We start from the raw sequence: 16989 nt of genomic DNA, 5'->3' as shown, positions 1-16989 counted from the left end.
GATGTGTCATTTTGGAAAACATCCAACATTAATTTAATTTCAAATTGAAAGGACAAACAAATCAGTGTCAGTGAATTTACAATCAAACAAGGGACATGTTAAATTAATTCAAATATATGCCCTTCTATTAAAATATAGATGTTTTCACTCTGCACTATCTCTTTGATCTGAAGCAGGAAAATGTGGGACAACCACCTTCAGACAGGGACCTGCTCTCACCTGTGTATCTTGTTTTAATTGACGACAGTCTGTGAGAAAAAAAAAGTTCAAGTACATATCAATAATCATGTAGAAATACTTGAGCTGATTATTTTTTGTTATGTGTTAATACTGCGATTCTGACACTGGTGTTTGGAATGAAATGGATCTTGATCGAAAAACATGACAAAAGAGAAAATGACAAAATAGAAATAAATATCAAGCAAAGAACTAGTTCAATTTTATTCATCGTTGTGCTTTAGCCTGTGTAATTTCTTTTCAAAAACACCAATTCAAATGCAAGCATATTTCTGAAGGGAGCGAGAGCATGGGGACATCCAATAAATGATCAATGACAAAAAGAAAAAAAAAAAAAAACTAACATCTTTTAGTAGCTCAAACAAACAAAAATCATCACAATGAATGAATGATCCAAAAATCAATATCTTCAACAAAAGCAAACACTCTCCTTTTGTGCGCATGTCCGGGGGTCATTATGCAGAGCTTAGCACAGATGTAGTCCCACTTTCCCCTCAACACTCAGTTTCCCTCGACTGGGAGGCAATGCTGAGCCACAAAAGAGTAAATACAGAGGTGTCAGGTACATTCCCCTAACACGTCACAGACATTAAACTTGCAGTTTCCGCCTGATTAGGGTTAGACACGTACACTGAGTGGAAAAACATCACAGATTGAACCTAAGGCAGCCCCCGTTTTCTGCTGAGTTGGGGGGTTAGATGGGTGGTGTGGCTCAAAACTACACTGATAAGCCACCTATACACAGGTGGAACCTTTAAACAAGTAAAGACAAAATAAAAATGAATGAATGGATAAGAGAAGGAAATGTACAAAGTAAACAAGGGCGGGTTTTGCAGTGGAATCTGTCTTGATTGGTTGCCATCTCTCCAGTGCAAGAACTGAGTCTAAAAACTAGCGAAGTCCTTTAGGACCCAAACAAGTTTCCAGTCAGCTAGATTTTATTTTTTATATCTTTTTTCTTTTTTTTTTTTTACATTTTAGTCTAAATATTTGCAAAATATGTATTTGCCTGTCATATTGTAATCATCAATCAGTTTATACTTTGTGCACAGAAGCTTATTTGTTATCACTTAAATTCTAAAGCGCATTAATGTTTTGTTTTTTTTAGATAGTCTTTCTAAATCTAAACCCAGATACCATAACAAGGTTCTCTCAAACAAGGAAGCTGCTCAGTTCTCATTTAATGTACCACATTTCCTGTTTTTGATGGCTCAAGTTGTACCTAGATTTAAAAGCATCATAAAAGTGAGGAAATGGAGGAAGAGGAGTTGGTGTTGGTGGCAGAAAAGACAATCTGGCCTTGGGAGGAGAGACTTGTAAATGCTGGTGCTGGGCCTTTTCAATGCACTAGAGCAAATCCAAATATGCTTTTAAACTGCTGCAAATTCATTAGGCCAACAGTTCTCCTTACTAAAAGGCAAACACTGATATTTCTATGTCATTTCCTTTAAAAAAGGTAATCCAAACAAGAGAAGTTACCCCAGCAGTCCACTTGCAGCCTGTGGTAGATAGTTCTTCCTGTGTGTGAGTCCACTGTTCACTATCTGAGCCAAGCTGTGGGCTCAGCCAGAGGTGAGTCTTGGGTCCTAAACCTGTACCCCAAACCCACCTCCATCTATTCAACAGTCCTTCCTTGCTGCTTTTAAAGTAAAACAAAAAGAAAAAAAACAAAACAAAAACAAAAACACAGCAGTGGTGCACAGAGAAGAGAGAGCAGTCACAGGGAAATCTTCGTGAATGCAGCTTGTTTCTCTTCTTCCAAGAGACAAGGAAAAGGGTGTTGGAAAAGCTGGTTCTCAGGAAAGCAGGGACAGGAGGGAAGAAGAGGAAAATCTTGCAAGAGAACAAGTTGGGCAGTGTTCCTGTTCGTTTGTTTGGTGTGTGTTTGTATCACGTGTACATGTACTGTCAACGAGTGCATTTTTGAGCATGTATGTATTGTGTGTTTGTGAATATATTCGGGGATGCTTGCGTATATGTCGGGATGTGTGTGATGTGTGTGTCTACAGCAGGTCGACGCGGCGGTAGTACAGCAGGTAAGCGGTGCGCTCTGCAGTCTGCTTCACCACCTGGTACTGGTTGATGACCTTCACCGTCTGGTCGTCGATGCGCAGCCAGCCGTTAAGACCAATGTGGAAGACATCCGTGGTGTAATGACCACCTGTCGCGCTGTTCCCATGGTGATAGACAACTGGCAAAGTTGAGTGACGGAGAAAAAAAGGAAATCAGGTAAGTGTGGGAAATTTGATTTAAAAAATCTGTTGACTTCTACCTGAACACTGACACAAACCCAATGCTGTACAATGTAGCTACAATAATGCATACAAACACTGACAAAACTCCTTTAAAAAAGGAGGAAAGTTGTGAGTTTAACTTGACACATAAAGAGATTCTTTCACTTTTCCATTTTATTAATTACTTCACAGGGGGTGACATTTATTTTCTTGAAACACTTCAGCTTAACGAAGTTTTAAAAAACTCAGTGAACTCAGCCCTGGGACTAAAAGAGGGATAGAAGTCCAGTTAAATCAATCACAGTTATTGCTGGTTGTTTTGGCATTTTGTTCATTTATTTAGCAAACACACTCCTCAACCATTGGTCAGTGTAGCTATGATGTTCGTTTGTGAATTTTGCAATAATGAAAGCAGAGGAAAAACAGAGGCTGATTAATTACGAACTGCTTTTCCTCCAGCTGGATGAAGTGTTACTTGGAAAACTCAGCAAAACACTGAAATATTCCAAAAAAGGTTTGATTTATTACGATCTGAAAGTACCTACTGATGTCAAACAGAAGAGCTTCTGTCAACACAGGAGAGGACGGGCATTCTTAAAGTACCCTTGGCAGCATTATTATGGGTGGATGAAGGATCCACATCATATTCAATTAACAACTATTACAGTGACAATATGTAACAAAAATACAACCCACTCCAGTAGATGTAATAATGTGACTAAAGTACATAAGCAACAAAACACAAACATACCTGCAAAGAGCCTGTAAGTTCTTTGGCCTTTCACAACTTTGCTCCGCACTCCAGAGGATAAGAGATCTGAAAGGAAATCATAGTTGAAAAATACACGGATAAGAAAAAGACGTTCTAAAGCAAATCGTTAAATTATAATCAAATACAGAATGTCTTTACACCATGTTCTGCTGCTGAACTTTTATGATTTACACTGCAGAAAAATTAACAGGTTTGGGGGGAATTTTGCCTTTATGCTGACACAGGGTTTTCATTTTTATACAGCCTAGAAGCCTGAACCTCAGATGGGGACATTGTTCTGAGGTAGTGTGATCTGTTAACAGCTTTTGTTGGCTGACAAGGTTAAAACATGGAATATCACTTTCATTTTAAGTCTCAAAAATATAATTTAATTATTTTTTTTATGTGCAAAAATGGTGAAAAGAAATATTTATGTAGGTTTAAAAATCTCTCTGCAACATTGTTTTTTTTTTTGACTCATTCTGAACCTGATTCCTCACAGATCGTCTACGGCTATCTTGCCATAGCTATGCCGGTAATATTGTGTCATTTTAATGTGTTGCTCCCATGCTGAGCAGACAGATCATTCCCCTAGAGAAAGACTCACCACTCTGTCTTTTAGAACATCAAAAAGATTCATCTTCCTCTAGGGAACCATCTTTTTCAGAGTGTAAATCGTGCCAACACTGGCATTTCATTTGGCCAACTCAAGGAATTAATTATCTGTCAGCCTGTTGATGCAGATTTACTAACTTGACCCAGATTAAGAGCTCTTATGACTGGAAATGGAGTCCTGTAAACATGTTTCTTACCCACAATAAGGCTGTCACGATTAGCTGACTTTACAAAAATATATAAAAAGGATGGCCTTCGTTAATGTGACTGCTGCATGCAAACCCATGTACATATGCTTGGTGATGCTCAATGATCTTGAGTACAAAGTTCAATTCAAAGTGAGATGTCTTTGGTCGATGTGGGTAAACTGGGTCATCAACTTTCTACCGTTCATGGGTAACAGTGTAATCAGTCCTCCCCCAGACTGTGTGGGCCAAGTTGAACACCTGGTGGACTCCATACCTTTGCTAATTTCCAGGTCAACGGGGTAATCAATGTTCTTGGTCAGTTTCTGGCAGCCTCCAGTCTTTTCAAAAATAAATCTCTTGAGATGGAGCACCAGCACAGGGGGCAGCTCTTCCAGAGTCACCCTCCGACTGATCTCAATCTAAAAAGGAAGGACAAAAAGAAAAGACAGATGTGCATTTAGAGAGAACACATTGTAGTAGAAAGATTTGTCCCAGACAACATTGTAACAATTTTCAAAGACTCTCACACATTTATTTATAACTGTAGGCTTAAACCCAATAAAACGCTCCTAAACAAGAGAGAGCAAAACAAACACAGAACAAGAGGTTACATTTTATTGGAAACCCAAGAGCTTCAAAGCAGTGACTCATAAATCCCTCTGTTTTGGGGCTTTTAGCAAGAGACAAAAGTCAAAGACCAGAATGATAGGTTTATCTGTTAAAAAGATAAAGATAAAAAATAAAGATTGCCCATTTTAAAGCTGTACCAGTTGTTCCAGTACAATAGAAACCTAATCTTTACTGATTGTACCGTTCTAAGACAAGTATTTGTGACGACCCAAGGAAACAAATACAATCTTTGAGAAGAAAATTCAGGGATGGAAGTAAATCAAATATATCTTATTTGAGCACAAGATAAATTTTTACAGCTTCCAAAACATAATAAAATACAATAAGATAACTAGCAGTACATCAGTGGAGCAGGGTTTTATATAAAAAATTTGTGCCAGTGGTAGCGTGACTGAAGATAAATGTAACCTAAAAGTCTTTTTTTATACCTCCTGCTTGGTTTTAGAAGTGTAGCCCTGTACCGACTCCCGTGCCACCAAGGTTTCTAGAGCCTCCTGGACAGTGCGGATCTTCTCTGATTGGATGTCCAGCTGCAGGGTAAAGAAGGGCTGCAGCGTGGCCGACTCCTTAGAGTTCTGTTGATACACCACCGATCTGACAGAGAATCAAAACACTGGGTAAGATATCCAGAGGAAATACCAGATAACACATGTAAGACTTGGCCTTCTACCATCATGGCAGGTTATAATTTAAAATATTTCACCAACAGTGCCAGTGAGATACTTTTCAGTACAAATACCAAAACAATCACTTTTTTATATAACATACTTTGCTGAGTAAATACACACTTTATATTACAAATGTTGAATTTTACAATCCTTAATTTGTGAAGTACCACTTGATGGCTTTAAATTGTTTTAAGTGTAACATAATTACATACTGTAGATCCTCAAGATTAAACAAGTGACGTTGGAATCATCAAATGACCTGACCTTTATTTATCATTCCAAGCATATCCTGATTGCAACATCTGACCCAGAAAAGTTAAAAAGGAAAATGCAGCTAACATCCTGGCTGCTCCTGATGGTTGAATAGTTCCACTAAAAAAACTTGAATTGTGGAAAATCACAGTCTTTTACTGTGCACATGCACAGTAAAAACCTGAGAAACTAGGTTACGTGGGTAATCGCGGAATGTGTTTGCGTGCGCTTTAGTAACCTGGTTACTGCAAATCTGCGTATACATGCAGCAGAACGGTAACCCGATTTCTCCCCTACCGGCAACCTTATTTTGGAAGCGTGGCTAACTGATTTTAACTCCATTAGTGATAGAAGACGCTGCTTCCTGACTTTTTTTTTTTGGGTATGTGTGTGTGTCTTTGTTGGAACGCAGTGAGAGAGACAGGCAGACACTTCCTCACAGCACAAGTGTCTGAACAACAGGCACATTTTCAGTGGTGGAAACAGACTTATTTAGACATGTTCAGACTACTTTGTTGTACTTTCAGTCAAATTAAATTATTTTAAATATGAGGACACATCACTCCATGTAACAATCTCTCCTTTCATCCAACTGCACTGCGCTTTCCCTGTCTGTAGTCTTTTGTTATGCACATGCATAGTTGTAAAAAGCCAATTAGAAACCTGGTTACCTGTATATTTGGCAGAGTAATTGGCGTCTCCAGGAGAAATCTACCTGGGGAAACCAGGTTGCTTTAATCCCCTACCCTGATTGCAGAAACCAGGTTTCTCATTTAAGTGACAGTTCAGAAATCAGCTTTCAGGAGAAAATCGACTGCAACCCAGTTACTTAAGTGCATGTAAACTCACTGAGTGATTCCCCAAGACAAACAAATTACTTTTGCAAGAGCCTCCAAAAAAAGCCATGGGTTATAGCCAAGCTCAGTGGGCGTACACACCACACTCCGTAAACATACACTTCTGTATTCCATTTCTCTCTGGTTGCAACCATTTCTGAGAAAATAATCCTTGGAGCCACTGTACAACTAGTATAGACCAGGACTGTGCCAGACCAGAACCTCATAGAACATGTTATTTACGTAGGCTATGCCTGCACAGGTTCTTAACTTTCAAATTTGTCTGAAAGTTAAGACCTTTGTTTGTGAATGTGTGCCCCACGTCTTACTGTCGAGACTTCTTACCACAGTGAGTCCACAGTGGCTGTTATTCTGACGGACTGTTGTGCTAGTTGGATAAAAGCTGGAGATGGCTGGTGGCAAACCGATTAGTGATGCCACCATAAACTGAGGTCAAAAACAGGCCGCAAGTCATGATAATTCCTTCATATACACAGGGCTCATGAAAATTTAAAAAAAAAAAAAAAAAAAAAAAACATCCCATAAAACCCCTCCACATTCACTGACACAACAGTCTGTCAACGTACCTGATGTGTCCACCGAATATGTCAGTGATTGGCGTGCGGACAAAGTCAGCTTGGCGAGTAATGGAAGTCTTGTTTCGGGGGCCAACTTGCTCCCACTCATCCTCACTACCCTCTTCCTCCTTATCAGCAACATCTTCCTCCACACCTGGCTGGGACTCTGGCCCGTTGGGTGTGGGAGCTTCTGCTCAATGAACATGAAAGTAAAAAAAAAAAACTTTAGAGATCCAGTGACCAAAGTGCTTCAAACTGCCTTGAAGCACGCTGAAAATGAACTCCTCTCCTGAATCCAACCTCAGTTTAATGTTTGCAGGAAATTCAATAGTATTTCAACTGATATACGGATAAAAAGATGATACAAGTTTCATTTTAAACAATTCTCAAGAAGTTCTGGGGATTCAAACAAATACAATGTTCTTAAATAGGTAGCCCCGAACAACTGCAATAAAAAATGAAAACCTGTGTCAGTATAATTTTTGGAGTGTACTTTCAGTCATCAGCACTGATATGATAGGTAAATAAAGGTAAATAAAAGGTAATAGAGCTGAAACTAACGATAATTGTGTATTATCAATTAATCTAGTGATTATTTTCACGATTAATCATTTGGTCAATAAAACATCAGAAAATGGTGAAAAATACCCATCACAACATCCTGGAGTCCAAGGTGACATCCAAAATCCTCAAATATTAAACTTACAGTAATGTAAGACCCAAAAATGCAACAAATTCTCACATTTGAGAGACTTGAACCAGCAAATATTCAGCATTTTTGGTTGAAAAATTGCTTAATGATTATTCAATTATCAAAATAGCGGCCAATTAATTTTCTGTCGATCAACTAATTGATTAATCAAATAATCATAGCAGCTCTAGTGGTAAACAGTAGACTATCTCTAGATCGCAAAACAAGCCAGTTTTCATTTTAACAATACAAATGTGCCTTCTTCCATTCCTGCATCTTGTGACAACAGCACAAGACGCTGTCTGAACGAGAGCAAGAATATGCTGTACCACGCCTAGGAAGGGAGACTGTCATTCACAAACACAGCTCCCATGGTAACGTGGATATACATTAAAGCATGATTAAAAATATCATTAAACAGTGTTTAACATTATTCAACATGATGTAGCTATATAATCCACATCAGACAATACAAATGCAACAACAGTATTTTCAAAATGTGCATCTTTAACCTGTATTTATATATGTAAATAATTTAACCTTTAGCTTGGCAAAAACCCAAGCCAGCCAATCACTGGTCAGCTCAGTAAAGCTGATTTTACACTTGCACTGCCATGGGTTCAAATTGATCCATGTCTGTTATTAAAGTGTATGTAAGTTTAATTTTGGTGATGTGTGTTTAAAATGTTTATTGTAGTTCATTCACATTCGCTCTGTTCTGCTGAGAAATTTCACACCTGTTCAGTTGAAAACAGCATCTAACTTTATCACTTCAGTAAATAATATACTGGCGTTCCCGTTACTGAACTGGTTGAAGTTAGTTTTACTAAAACAAGCTCAATGCTTCCGTCTGCTTCGCTGCAGTTTGATTATGCAGAAAGTTAAGGGTTTCAGCTTTAAAACACAGAGGGGCAATAACATGCAACAGATTAACTGAATTAGTCAACATCTATAAAGACTTTATGTGCTTTGTGGTATGATTTTGATAAGTGGTAAACATGCTTACTCTCTTCCTGAGGCGAGATTAGTTTTTTCAATGCCAGCATCTCCTCGTGCAATCCATTAAGAGTGAAGCCAAGGTACTCCTCCGCATCTTCCTGTCGACCCTGAGAACAGAGCATTAGGACACCATCACCAATTAAAACACACTACTAAGAATGCCTCCTGTCAAATAAAACACTGATGACTCAAAATCAATGTGCATACACAGACGTTCATTGATGTAATCACAGACAGGAAAAGATTACGGTCTCATTTAGGGTTTACGTAATTTCATTCATTAAAACTGTGAATCATGATTGATTCAGCATGTGTGATGCATGAACTGCCTTTATTCACCTATGTGGTCAAATTCTGTTCTACATATTGAAAAAAGTGCATTTCTGAAAAAACAGGAACATTCCCTTCGAGCACCGTATGTTCCAGTGGAAGTGTATTAAAAGAGTGTGACCATTAAATAAAAGCAAAACCTTGACACTGGCTTTTGCAGTGATTCTGTAATTTACAAGATCCTGAAGTGGCATATCCTACCTTCTCAGAGAGACTTGACTTGATGAGAGTGAGGAGTCTATAAATGTAAGTCGGTTCAAAAGGTACACCAGGTCGAATGTCTTTCATGACCTTATCACCAACAGCTGTGGACACAATTTCAAATTGCGCATCAGTTATGTGGACAGAAAATGAAATAAAACTGTGTCTGGATAGGCTTTCTAACAACTTACCTTGCTGTTTGGCTTTAGATGGCACAGGCATGTTGTTGAACTCATTTACCAGCCTCACACTGTCAGAGAAACAAGGGTGATGAGCTCAACATATTTTGACAAAGAATACTGATATCCAATTCACTAGCGGTTTGCAGAAACATAACTCACAAGTTGTCTATCATGGGTGTGGAGGTACATGGTCTCTGCGTTTCATTATGCAGAGGAATAGACTTCATCAGGTGATACATGGGAGGGCATGCAATCAGGGCCTGTAGGGTCTGAGTGTTTAGAGTCAGGGAGGAAAACCGTGTGTAGGAAAAGCAATGTAACAAGTTACTGTAATATTCTTAATATGATAATGATGAATGATGAATTCTAACATTATGAAACACATGGTGTAACTCAGAAGCTCGTAAAATTAAAAAATGTCTTTAGGAGATATTTCATATTTTGAGTTTCATCTTGCAAGTTTTTCCAATCAAAATGAAGGCTGGAAAGGTCTCAAATTTTCCATCAGTTTCCAAAAAACACAGTAAGATTAATCACTGTTAAACTGTTTTCTGCTTTCTTTAAAAAGAAAAATGCCATTTTCCTGGCGTTCACAGAACTTTCCAGGCAGAGCTGAAAAACACAAAGAATTTAAGTTCACAATGGCACAGTATTTATAAAAAGCACAACAGCTTGCCTGGGACTTCATACAATCTACCAATTGACCTATCCTTTTGTGCTCTGGCTTGGCACTGTTGTAAAAACAAGTTATTCCACTGACATTAAAACAACCCAACGGGTAATGTATAAACACAGTTCTGAAGTGTTAAAAATAAATCTGTGAAGCGGAAAGCTGAGTGAAAGGATACAGCGTTGATATAGCACCAGTTTCCCTTGTTGATCAGTCCTCTCGGCTGCAAAGACACTGGTTTATGTATCAACTTCACATTCTCAATAAGTTCTGGGGATTCAAACAGACACAATGTTCTTAAATAGGTAGGCCAATACAACAATGAACACCCACATCAATATAATTTTTGAGTGCATACTTTCAGTCATTAACACTCTGATATGATGATAAACATAGTAGATCATATGACAAGCTTTCAAGTTTTCATTTTAACAATACAAATGTCCCTTCTTCCATTCCTGCCTCTTGTGACAACAGCACAAGAGACTGTCTTGAATGAGAGCAAGCATATACTGTACCACGCCTAGGAAGGGAGACTGTCATTCACAAACACAGCTCCCATGGTAACGTGGATATAGTTTTACACAAGTGATTAATGTTCAGTAACACGATTAAACTTGTCAAAAAAAAAACTTGGCGATCACATCACACAGTACAAATACATCAACAGCATTTTCAAGATGTGCATCTTTAACCTCTATTTACATAGAATGTACTAATACAGTATAGTATAGTAGTAAGTATAACCCAGTTATCATGCCAGTACTTGACTTTTTGTAAAACAGTGTTATACAACATAATCTAAGGTAATCTGGTTATAGAGTAAAAGAGAAACAAGTATTGAGTATTTATACCAGAAAGGGCCAGTAAGTCATATTGACCCACGAAGACTTCACTAGCATTTCTTGTGTAAAAGAAACATGCATCTTACTGACACTATGGACAGCACAACAGTCCTTTATGAACTTAAAAGAAAACCTTTTTTTCCCAAACCCCTGTTGACTGTGTGTTATTTAACACATACAGAAAATACACACAGACAAAACTTATGGTCAGTTTTTAGTTAATGATTATAGATCTGCTTATGGTCTCCATTTGTAATTTTATGCACCTGTGACCATCTCTGGCCCAACTGAGCCAGTGTTCAATGCCTTGTGCAAATGTTCCAATAGCTTACATATTAATGAAAAAGTAAACCAATGGTGCAACGCTGAGGCTTATTGCACATATTTTTTTCTGTTTCAATCAATCCAATCTGTTGTATAGACTAGACAAACAGGTTGTGGCTGTGTGCCGATCCATTTCAAAACGGCGTTCACTTGGAGCTCCATTGTACTAAATACTGGAGTAACAGACTAAACACTATCAAACACATTCAAATAAAAACTGCTAAGGAACTAAAATGCACAATAATCCAAACAGTGGGGACACATTTCCTTCCGTTGGTACTTGCACAGTCTACAGTCTTGTTATGTCGTATGTTTCTCCATCAGAAAAAAAAAAGCTATTACAGTGTGGGGATCAATATGATCCACTGATGCTTTTAAGTGTATGTGTGTATATATATGAATAATCCCAGCGGTTTAGAGTTTTAGACAATCCGGTATTGACTGACACCCATGAGGTTAAGGAAACCCTATTCTGCAAAAAAAACCCTAAAACAATACAGTCCCAAGGTTTTCTGCATAAAAAACAAAACAATTTTTAAACATTAAAGGGAACAAACCGTTGCTGTAATGTGAAAACTTTGCATCAAATTACACCTAATAACTACTGTGCAGTTTAGAAGAAGAAAGCGTGCTGTAAATGCTCACTTTTGACTTAACAGGATTGTGTTTAAAGTGGAACTGGATACAAAGACATAAATTAGGTCTCGGGTAGGTTTCCATAACTTTCTGACAGACAACTGTAGAATAACCCAAATATGTGTAAAAACATGCAACATTATCAGGTTTATCCTAAAGGACTCAATTCAAATAGTGCAATCTGCTTTCTTTTTTTTTTAAAGCCCAATTGCTAGAGATAAGACAACTCAAATGGAAACATGACTAAGAGTCTACAGGCATGCTAGTGGCTCTGAGAGGCTGTACTAAAGACACAGCAGTGCTTTGAGCTAAATGCTAACATACCATGATCATGATCACCATTTTAGTTTAGCATGTTAGTACACAAACATTTACTAATTAGCACTAAACACAATGTTTTACTGAAGCTGATGGGTCATTGGTTTTCAAGGCTTTTGTTTTTACCCAAAGAATTGGGCAAATAACAAATTTGGCCTGATGATGGCACTAGAGGAAAAGACACAAGAATCACCAAAGTCATTAGTATGCATCGTCTAGACACTACAAAATTTCATGGCAATCCATCCAGTAAATGTTGATTTTTTTTTTTTTTTTTTTTTTTAATAAAAGCCCAAAATGTGAGCCTTCTGGTGGCACTCGAGGAAAAGTCAGATGATAGCCAAAGTCAGAATTCATCTTGTAACTATTTCCTCTGGTAACTAATAATGTCTGTCGAAAAGCTCATGGCAATCCATCAAATAGTTGAGATGTTCTAGTCTAGACCAACCCACAGACTGACAGTGCACATCCCTAGCCTAAGACATAGCTGTGAATGACTTGGCACAGCAAAGTACTTTGCATCTTGTATCTGTCTGCAAGTTCTCAAATAACTGACACCGGAAGTCCTCTTAAATCCCAGTAAAATGCGCTTGCTGGTGTGGTCACTTCATCTGATCGTTGAAGCCAAACCACAAGTGTTTGGCCTCAGTTTATTTTCTAGCCTGTTCTGATCAATGGGATGTTTCAAGAAGTCTTTTTCTTCTCTTTTGGTTGAGAAGATACAGTTTAAGTGAATGTTAAAGTTGTGTTGTGAGTGTGTTCGGCGATTATGTCCTCAAGAAACAGGGTATTCAGACCTTTTTTTTAAAAAATCTCCCTGGAGTTAAATGTTTGAATGGCCAAATTCTATCTTAACTTTGATATATACACACAACTTGAAATATAATCTCAAAAGAATCTTCACCAGGATCAAACACTTGGATCTTAACTCCATTTTACATCCACACAAAACATATGTCCCTCTTGAAATATCACATTTATAGGGAACACATGATTTCTCCCAAGGAAGATGACTCTAAAGAGATAAATTAATACTTACAACATCTAAAAAAAATATTGTCCATCTACCTGTGACATAGCTGTGTGAGGGGAACAATCCTCTGCTAACAGGGTGTGGGCCTACCAAGGCATTCCTGGCCTACTTATATTGGTGTTAAGCTGGAAACAGGGTGTCAGATAAAGTGGGTTACACAAATGTGACTAATGACTCAGTATCTGACAGCTATTCTGGATGTAGTACTACCATCTAGTGTTCGTTTCATTTCTTGGACATTAATGTTAAATGTCCTAAACACTTCCCAGAGGTAAGGTGTTAATGAGCAAACTTGTCAGCTTAGATTTTCATATAAAGGATCATAGGCTGCAAAATAAGAAATACGGTCACTTATCTGCTCTGCTCTTAAACATCAATTGTTTTAAAAGCTTACACTCACTTAAAAATAGAAGGAGCAGAACAGTACAGTTGTCTCAACATTGCCACCAAGTGGACGTAAAGGGAGTGTAGCAGCAATGCACATGTTTTTTGTTTTTTACAGCAAAGCAATATAAAACAGGTAGAATGGGCTATTTTTAGAAACATCTTTCTATAATACCTGCAAGTTTAGGGGCCATAGGATCTTCTGATACATGGACAGGGCCATCTTTGACCTCCACAACTTTCTCAGGCTGCTCTGGCGTAGCAGGGGAGGGAGCCACAACTTCCACAACATTCTTTACCTCCACAAAGGCCTGAGGGCCCCCAGGCAGAGGCTTGGAGTTGTGGAACAGGCTAGCCCAGGATTTGGGGAGGTTGGCAGTAGGTGCAGCAGGAATCACAGGCGAATGAGCCTGCTCTGTCACTACTGGCTGGGCAGCAGAGTCTGGGGAGACCTGCTGAGCCTGTTCCCCACTCTCACAGTCTTCTTTGTGTCCATCTGCACTGACAGGAGTATCAGGCTCTGCTAGGCCATTGGCCACCCCACTGTCTGCTACCTCCCTTCCCTCCAGTTCAGTAGTCGTAATGGATGCGGCGACAGAGGGGGTGGCCACAGCAGCTGAAGGAGGAAGAGGTGATTTGGAGCAGGGGCTGTGTGGAGTATCTGAAAGTTCAGGGCTCTGTGGAGCCAAATGATCTGGCTGCTGGTCTGCAGTCCTCGGTCCCTCTGTCATCCCTCTGCTTTGAGAGGAGGATGAAGAGGAGGAAGTTGCATTGTTGCCATCTGATAAAGAGGCAGCTCCACTTGTTAAGTCCAAAGAAGAGTCATCAGGGCTATCACAAGTCCTCTGATTGGCAGTGGATGCGGGGGCAAACTTGGCTGCTGTCACTGCAACCGTTGCCGTGGAGACAAGACCAGGGGTGGAAAGTTCAGCCCCTGACAATGCCTTACCGTCCACATCCTCAGCACTGTGGTGTGGGGCACCGAGTGCATGTCCGTTCACCAGTGCTGTCACAGGCGTCCCATCTGCTGCGCTGCTGCTGTTGTTGTTGCTGCTGCCAGTTGCCGGGTCCAGGTAGTTGTAGTATCCCGGCGGTCGCTTTTTCTTTTTCTTCCTCTCTCGCTGTCCCAGGCTGCCAGGGAGGCCGTCCATGTCCTGGCAGGCCTGGTGATTGTCCAAGGCTGAGGCCTCTGAGTCAGGGCCATCCAGCGAGTTGAAGTGGGCTCCATCAGGGACATCAGCTGCTGGAGGAGCTGTCTGTTGGGCTTTCTGGGCTGGCTGGCAGCTCAGGATGAACTCTGGAGCCTGTGGGTTGAGGGTGCTCGATACTTTGTATAAAGGATCATTCACCCCAACAGGCTTGGAGTCCATCACCTCATCAACGCCAAACTCAATGCGTTGATAGTCTTCTGCTGCGGGTAACATGACACATAAATGAATTAGAAACAACAAGTTTTGTCCTCAAATACAGCCTAAAGCCTAAATATAAAAAACAAACACTGTTTTGTTTTACACAAGATGCCCTTCAGAGTTTGATATAAAAACTGTATTTCTAAACAAGTAAACCATCACCCAAAAGGGGTTTTGGGAGTTCGGACTGAATCTGACATACCAATAAAAAGAGAAAAATCTGCTAGACCTATTTTTAGCTCCAACAACTATTGTTGTGTCTATGCTTGACTAAACCCACATTCCTAAGTAGGATGATTCACCATCTAACATTTCCTATTAGGCACAAAGAGACAATAAAGTCTACAAGCTACATATTCTATGACATACTCTCAACAGTAGCTAGCAATCATATTGCCAGACTGAGTGAGTTGTTGTAAATTTATTTATGTATAAAAATAAATTTGAATGTATAATATCATACCAAACACTGTTTTGCACAAGCAGCCCACCACTTTACACCTTTTAGGCTAAACTGCCACAGAAGCAAAACATTCAACATTTCTTAAAAGTTACTGAGATTTCATATTTAGTTTGCATTGAGTTCTGTTTTGTAAGTTGTGCCGAATTTGCCTTTACAAAAAAAGAGACCAGGTCGCTTGACAAGAGCGATAAGACAGTAACAAAGCACAAGGGGTTTATTGTAACCCTTCACTATAAAAAAAATGTGTAAAAAAAACTTAAGAGGTAGGCTTACATAGATTTAAATAATCAGAAATCATAGAATGAAGTGATGGAATTTAGTGTGGAAACAATTCAAAGAACATGATAAAAGATGATATACTAGAAGACATAACATGCCTGCCTTACACCTCTCTGTATGATACAACCCACCTTCAAACGTCAATGAAGTTTTATACAATATTCTTTTATAGATGACTGAGTCCAGTTGTTAATGTTTCAAATATTTGCAAACTGCATTTTTTTAAACTGTGATGGCAAGGTGACAACTGATATTTTCTGATTTGAGGTCATCCATAAAATGACTAGACTAACTGTAAATGAACCATATATTCCATTAAGTTTATGTATTCTGATGGAGACATCTAATTAACATAAGTTTTTTTTTTAATGTTGCTGTTTGCTGGTGTGGTATTTTATCCCAAATGAAGCTAGCTGCTTATTTACACAAACTCAGTTGTCATTTCAATTTCATACATTCACAAATGTCCTCAGTTGTGTTTTTATCATTTATATGCCCTGAAATGAAAGTGGAATGCATTTCAACAACTTAAAAATTTTAGAGATGTGCCAAAAGTGAAATGGTCTGGATACTTCACAATGGACTGCACATGAATGATGTAGCCTACATCAAAATGCATCATTTCTGGAAAACAGAGTACTTTTTAGATTAGCATTTTCAGGTGTCAAAACAGCTTCAGCAATATACAACAATGTACAACAAACACATGTATGTCACCATTACAAAACAAATGTACGTCATTTGGTTAAAATGTGTTGCATGGCAGCTTAAATAGTAAATGATTATGCAGTGTGAGGCGCAAAAGGTGAAAAAGTGAACAAAACAGGAAACATTAGTAAATGCTAATCAGAAAAATCATCCAAGTGGCTTTTATCATGACACAAATTGACTGGTCACCCAAATTGTCAATCCTGATATTCTGCAAGGGTTAAGAGGGTATGAAGACAGCTGTTACCTCCTCTACTGGGATTAGAAAAGTCCTCTGTTAGTGTTACTGAGATCACACTTCATAACTGTAGAATGCATTCAGCAGAAAAACCTTAACCAGGTAAGGCTAAATAGGTTCACACATGTTAGCAACCACATAAAACCATCACTATGCCCTTAGTAAATAAGCTGTGATTGTTAAATCATACACAAAGTCCAATCTGATTTTAAGTCAATCTGGAGCCCTGCAGTGGTGAAAATGCATTATATGCAAGAGAGGATAAGATACTTAACAGTATCTTGAGCATG

General features: G+C 38.8%; 1 protein-coding gene across 6 annotated transcripts in view; it reads right to left on the bottom strand.

Moving 5' to 3' along the window:
- Positions 1-417: 417 nt before the first annotated feature.
- Positions 418-16989, bottom strand: part of usp10 (ubiquitin specific peptidase 10) — a 26511-nt gene continuing 9939 nt past the window's right edge. For 2 of the 6 annotated variants that reach the window (XM_044349133.1, XM_044349142.1), the window contains 11 exons: positions 13778-15013; positions 10241-10332; positions 9552-9661; positions 9402-9460; positions 9211-9314; positions 8687-8786; positions 6999-7179; positions 5084-5249; positions 4300-4444; positions 3223-3288; positions 418-2428 (listed from right to left, as the gene is read on the bottom strand). In XM_044349133.1, the coding sequence (XP_044205068.1) occupies positions 2241-2428; positions 3223-3288; positions 4300-4444; positions 5084-5249; positions 6999-7179; positions 8687-8786; positions 9211-9314; positions 9402-9460; positions 9552-9661; positions 10241-10332; positions 13778-15013 (2447 nt within the window). In that variant the 3' untranslated portion in view covers positions 418-2240. Of the gene's footprint in view, positions 2429-3222; positions 3289-4299; positions 4445-5083; positions 5250-6998; positions 7180-8686; positions 8787-9210; positions 9461-9551; positions 9662-10240; positions 10333-13777; positions 15014-16989 lie in introns of all 6 variants that reach the window. The other 4 variants (XM_044349100.1, XM_044349119.1, XM_044349109.1 and 1 more) reach the window with 2 other exon arrangements.

This window comes from Thunnus albacares, chromosome 1 (assembly GCF_914725855.1).
Source record: "Thunnus albacares chromosome 1, fThuAlb1.1, whole genome shotgun sequence".
Classification (NCBI taxonomy): Eukaryota; Metazoa; Chordata; class Actinopteri; order Scombriformes; family Scombridae; genus Thunnus; species Thunnus albacares.
The sequence above is the reverse complement of the archived record's forward strand: the minus strand, read 5'-3'. Positions and strand labels throughout refer to the sequence as shown.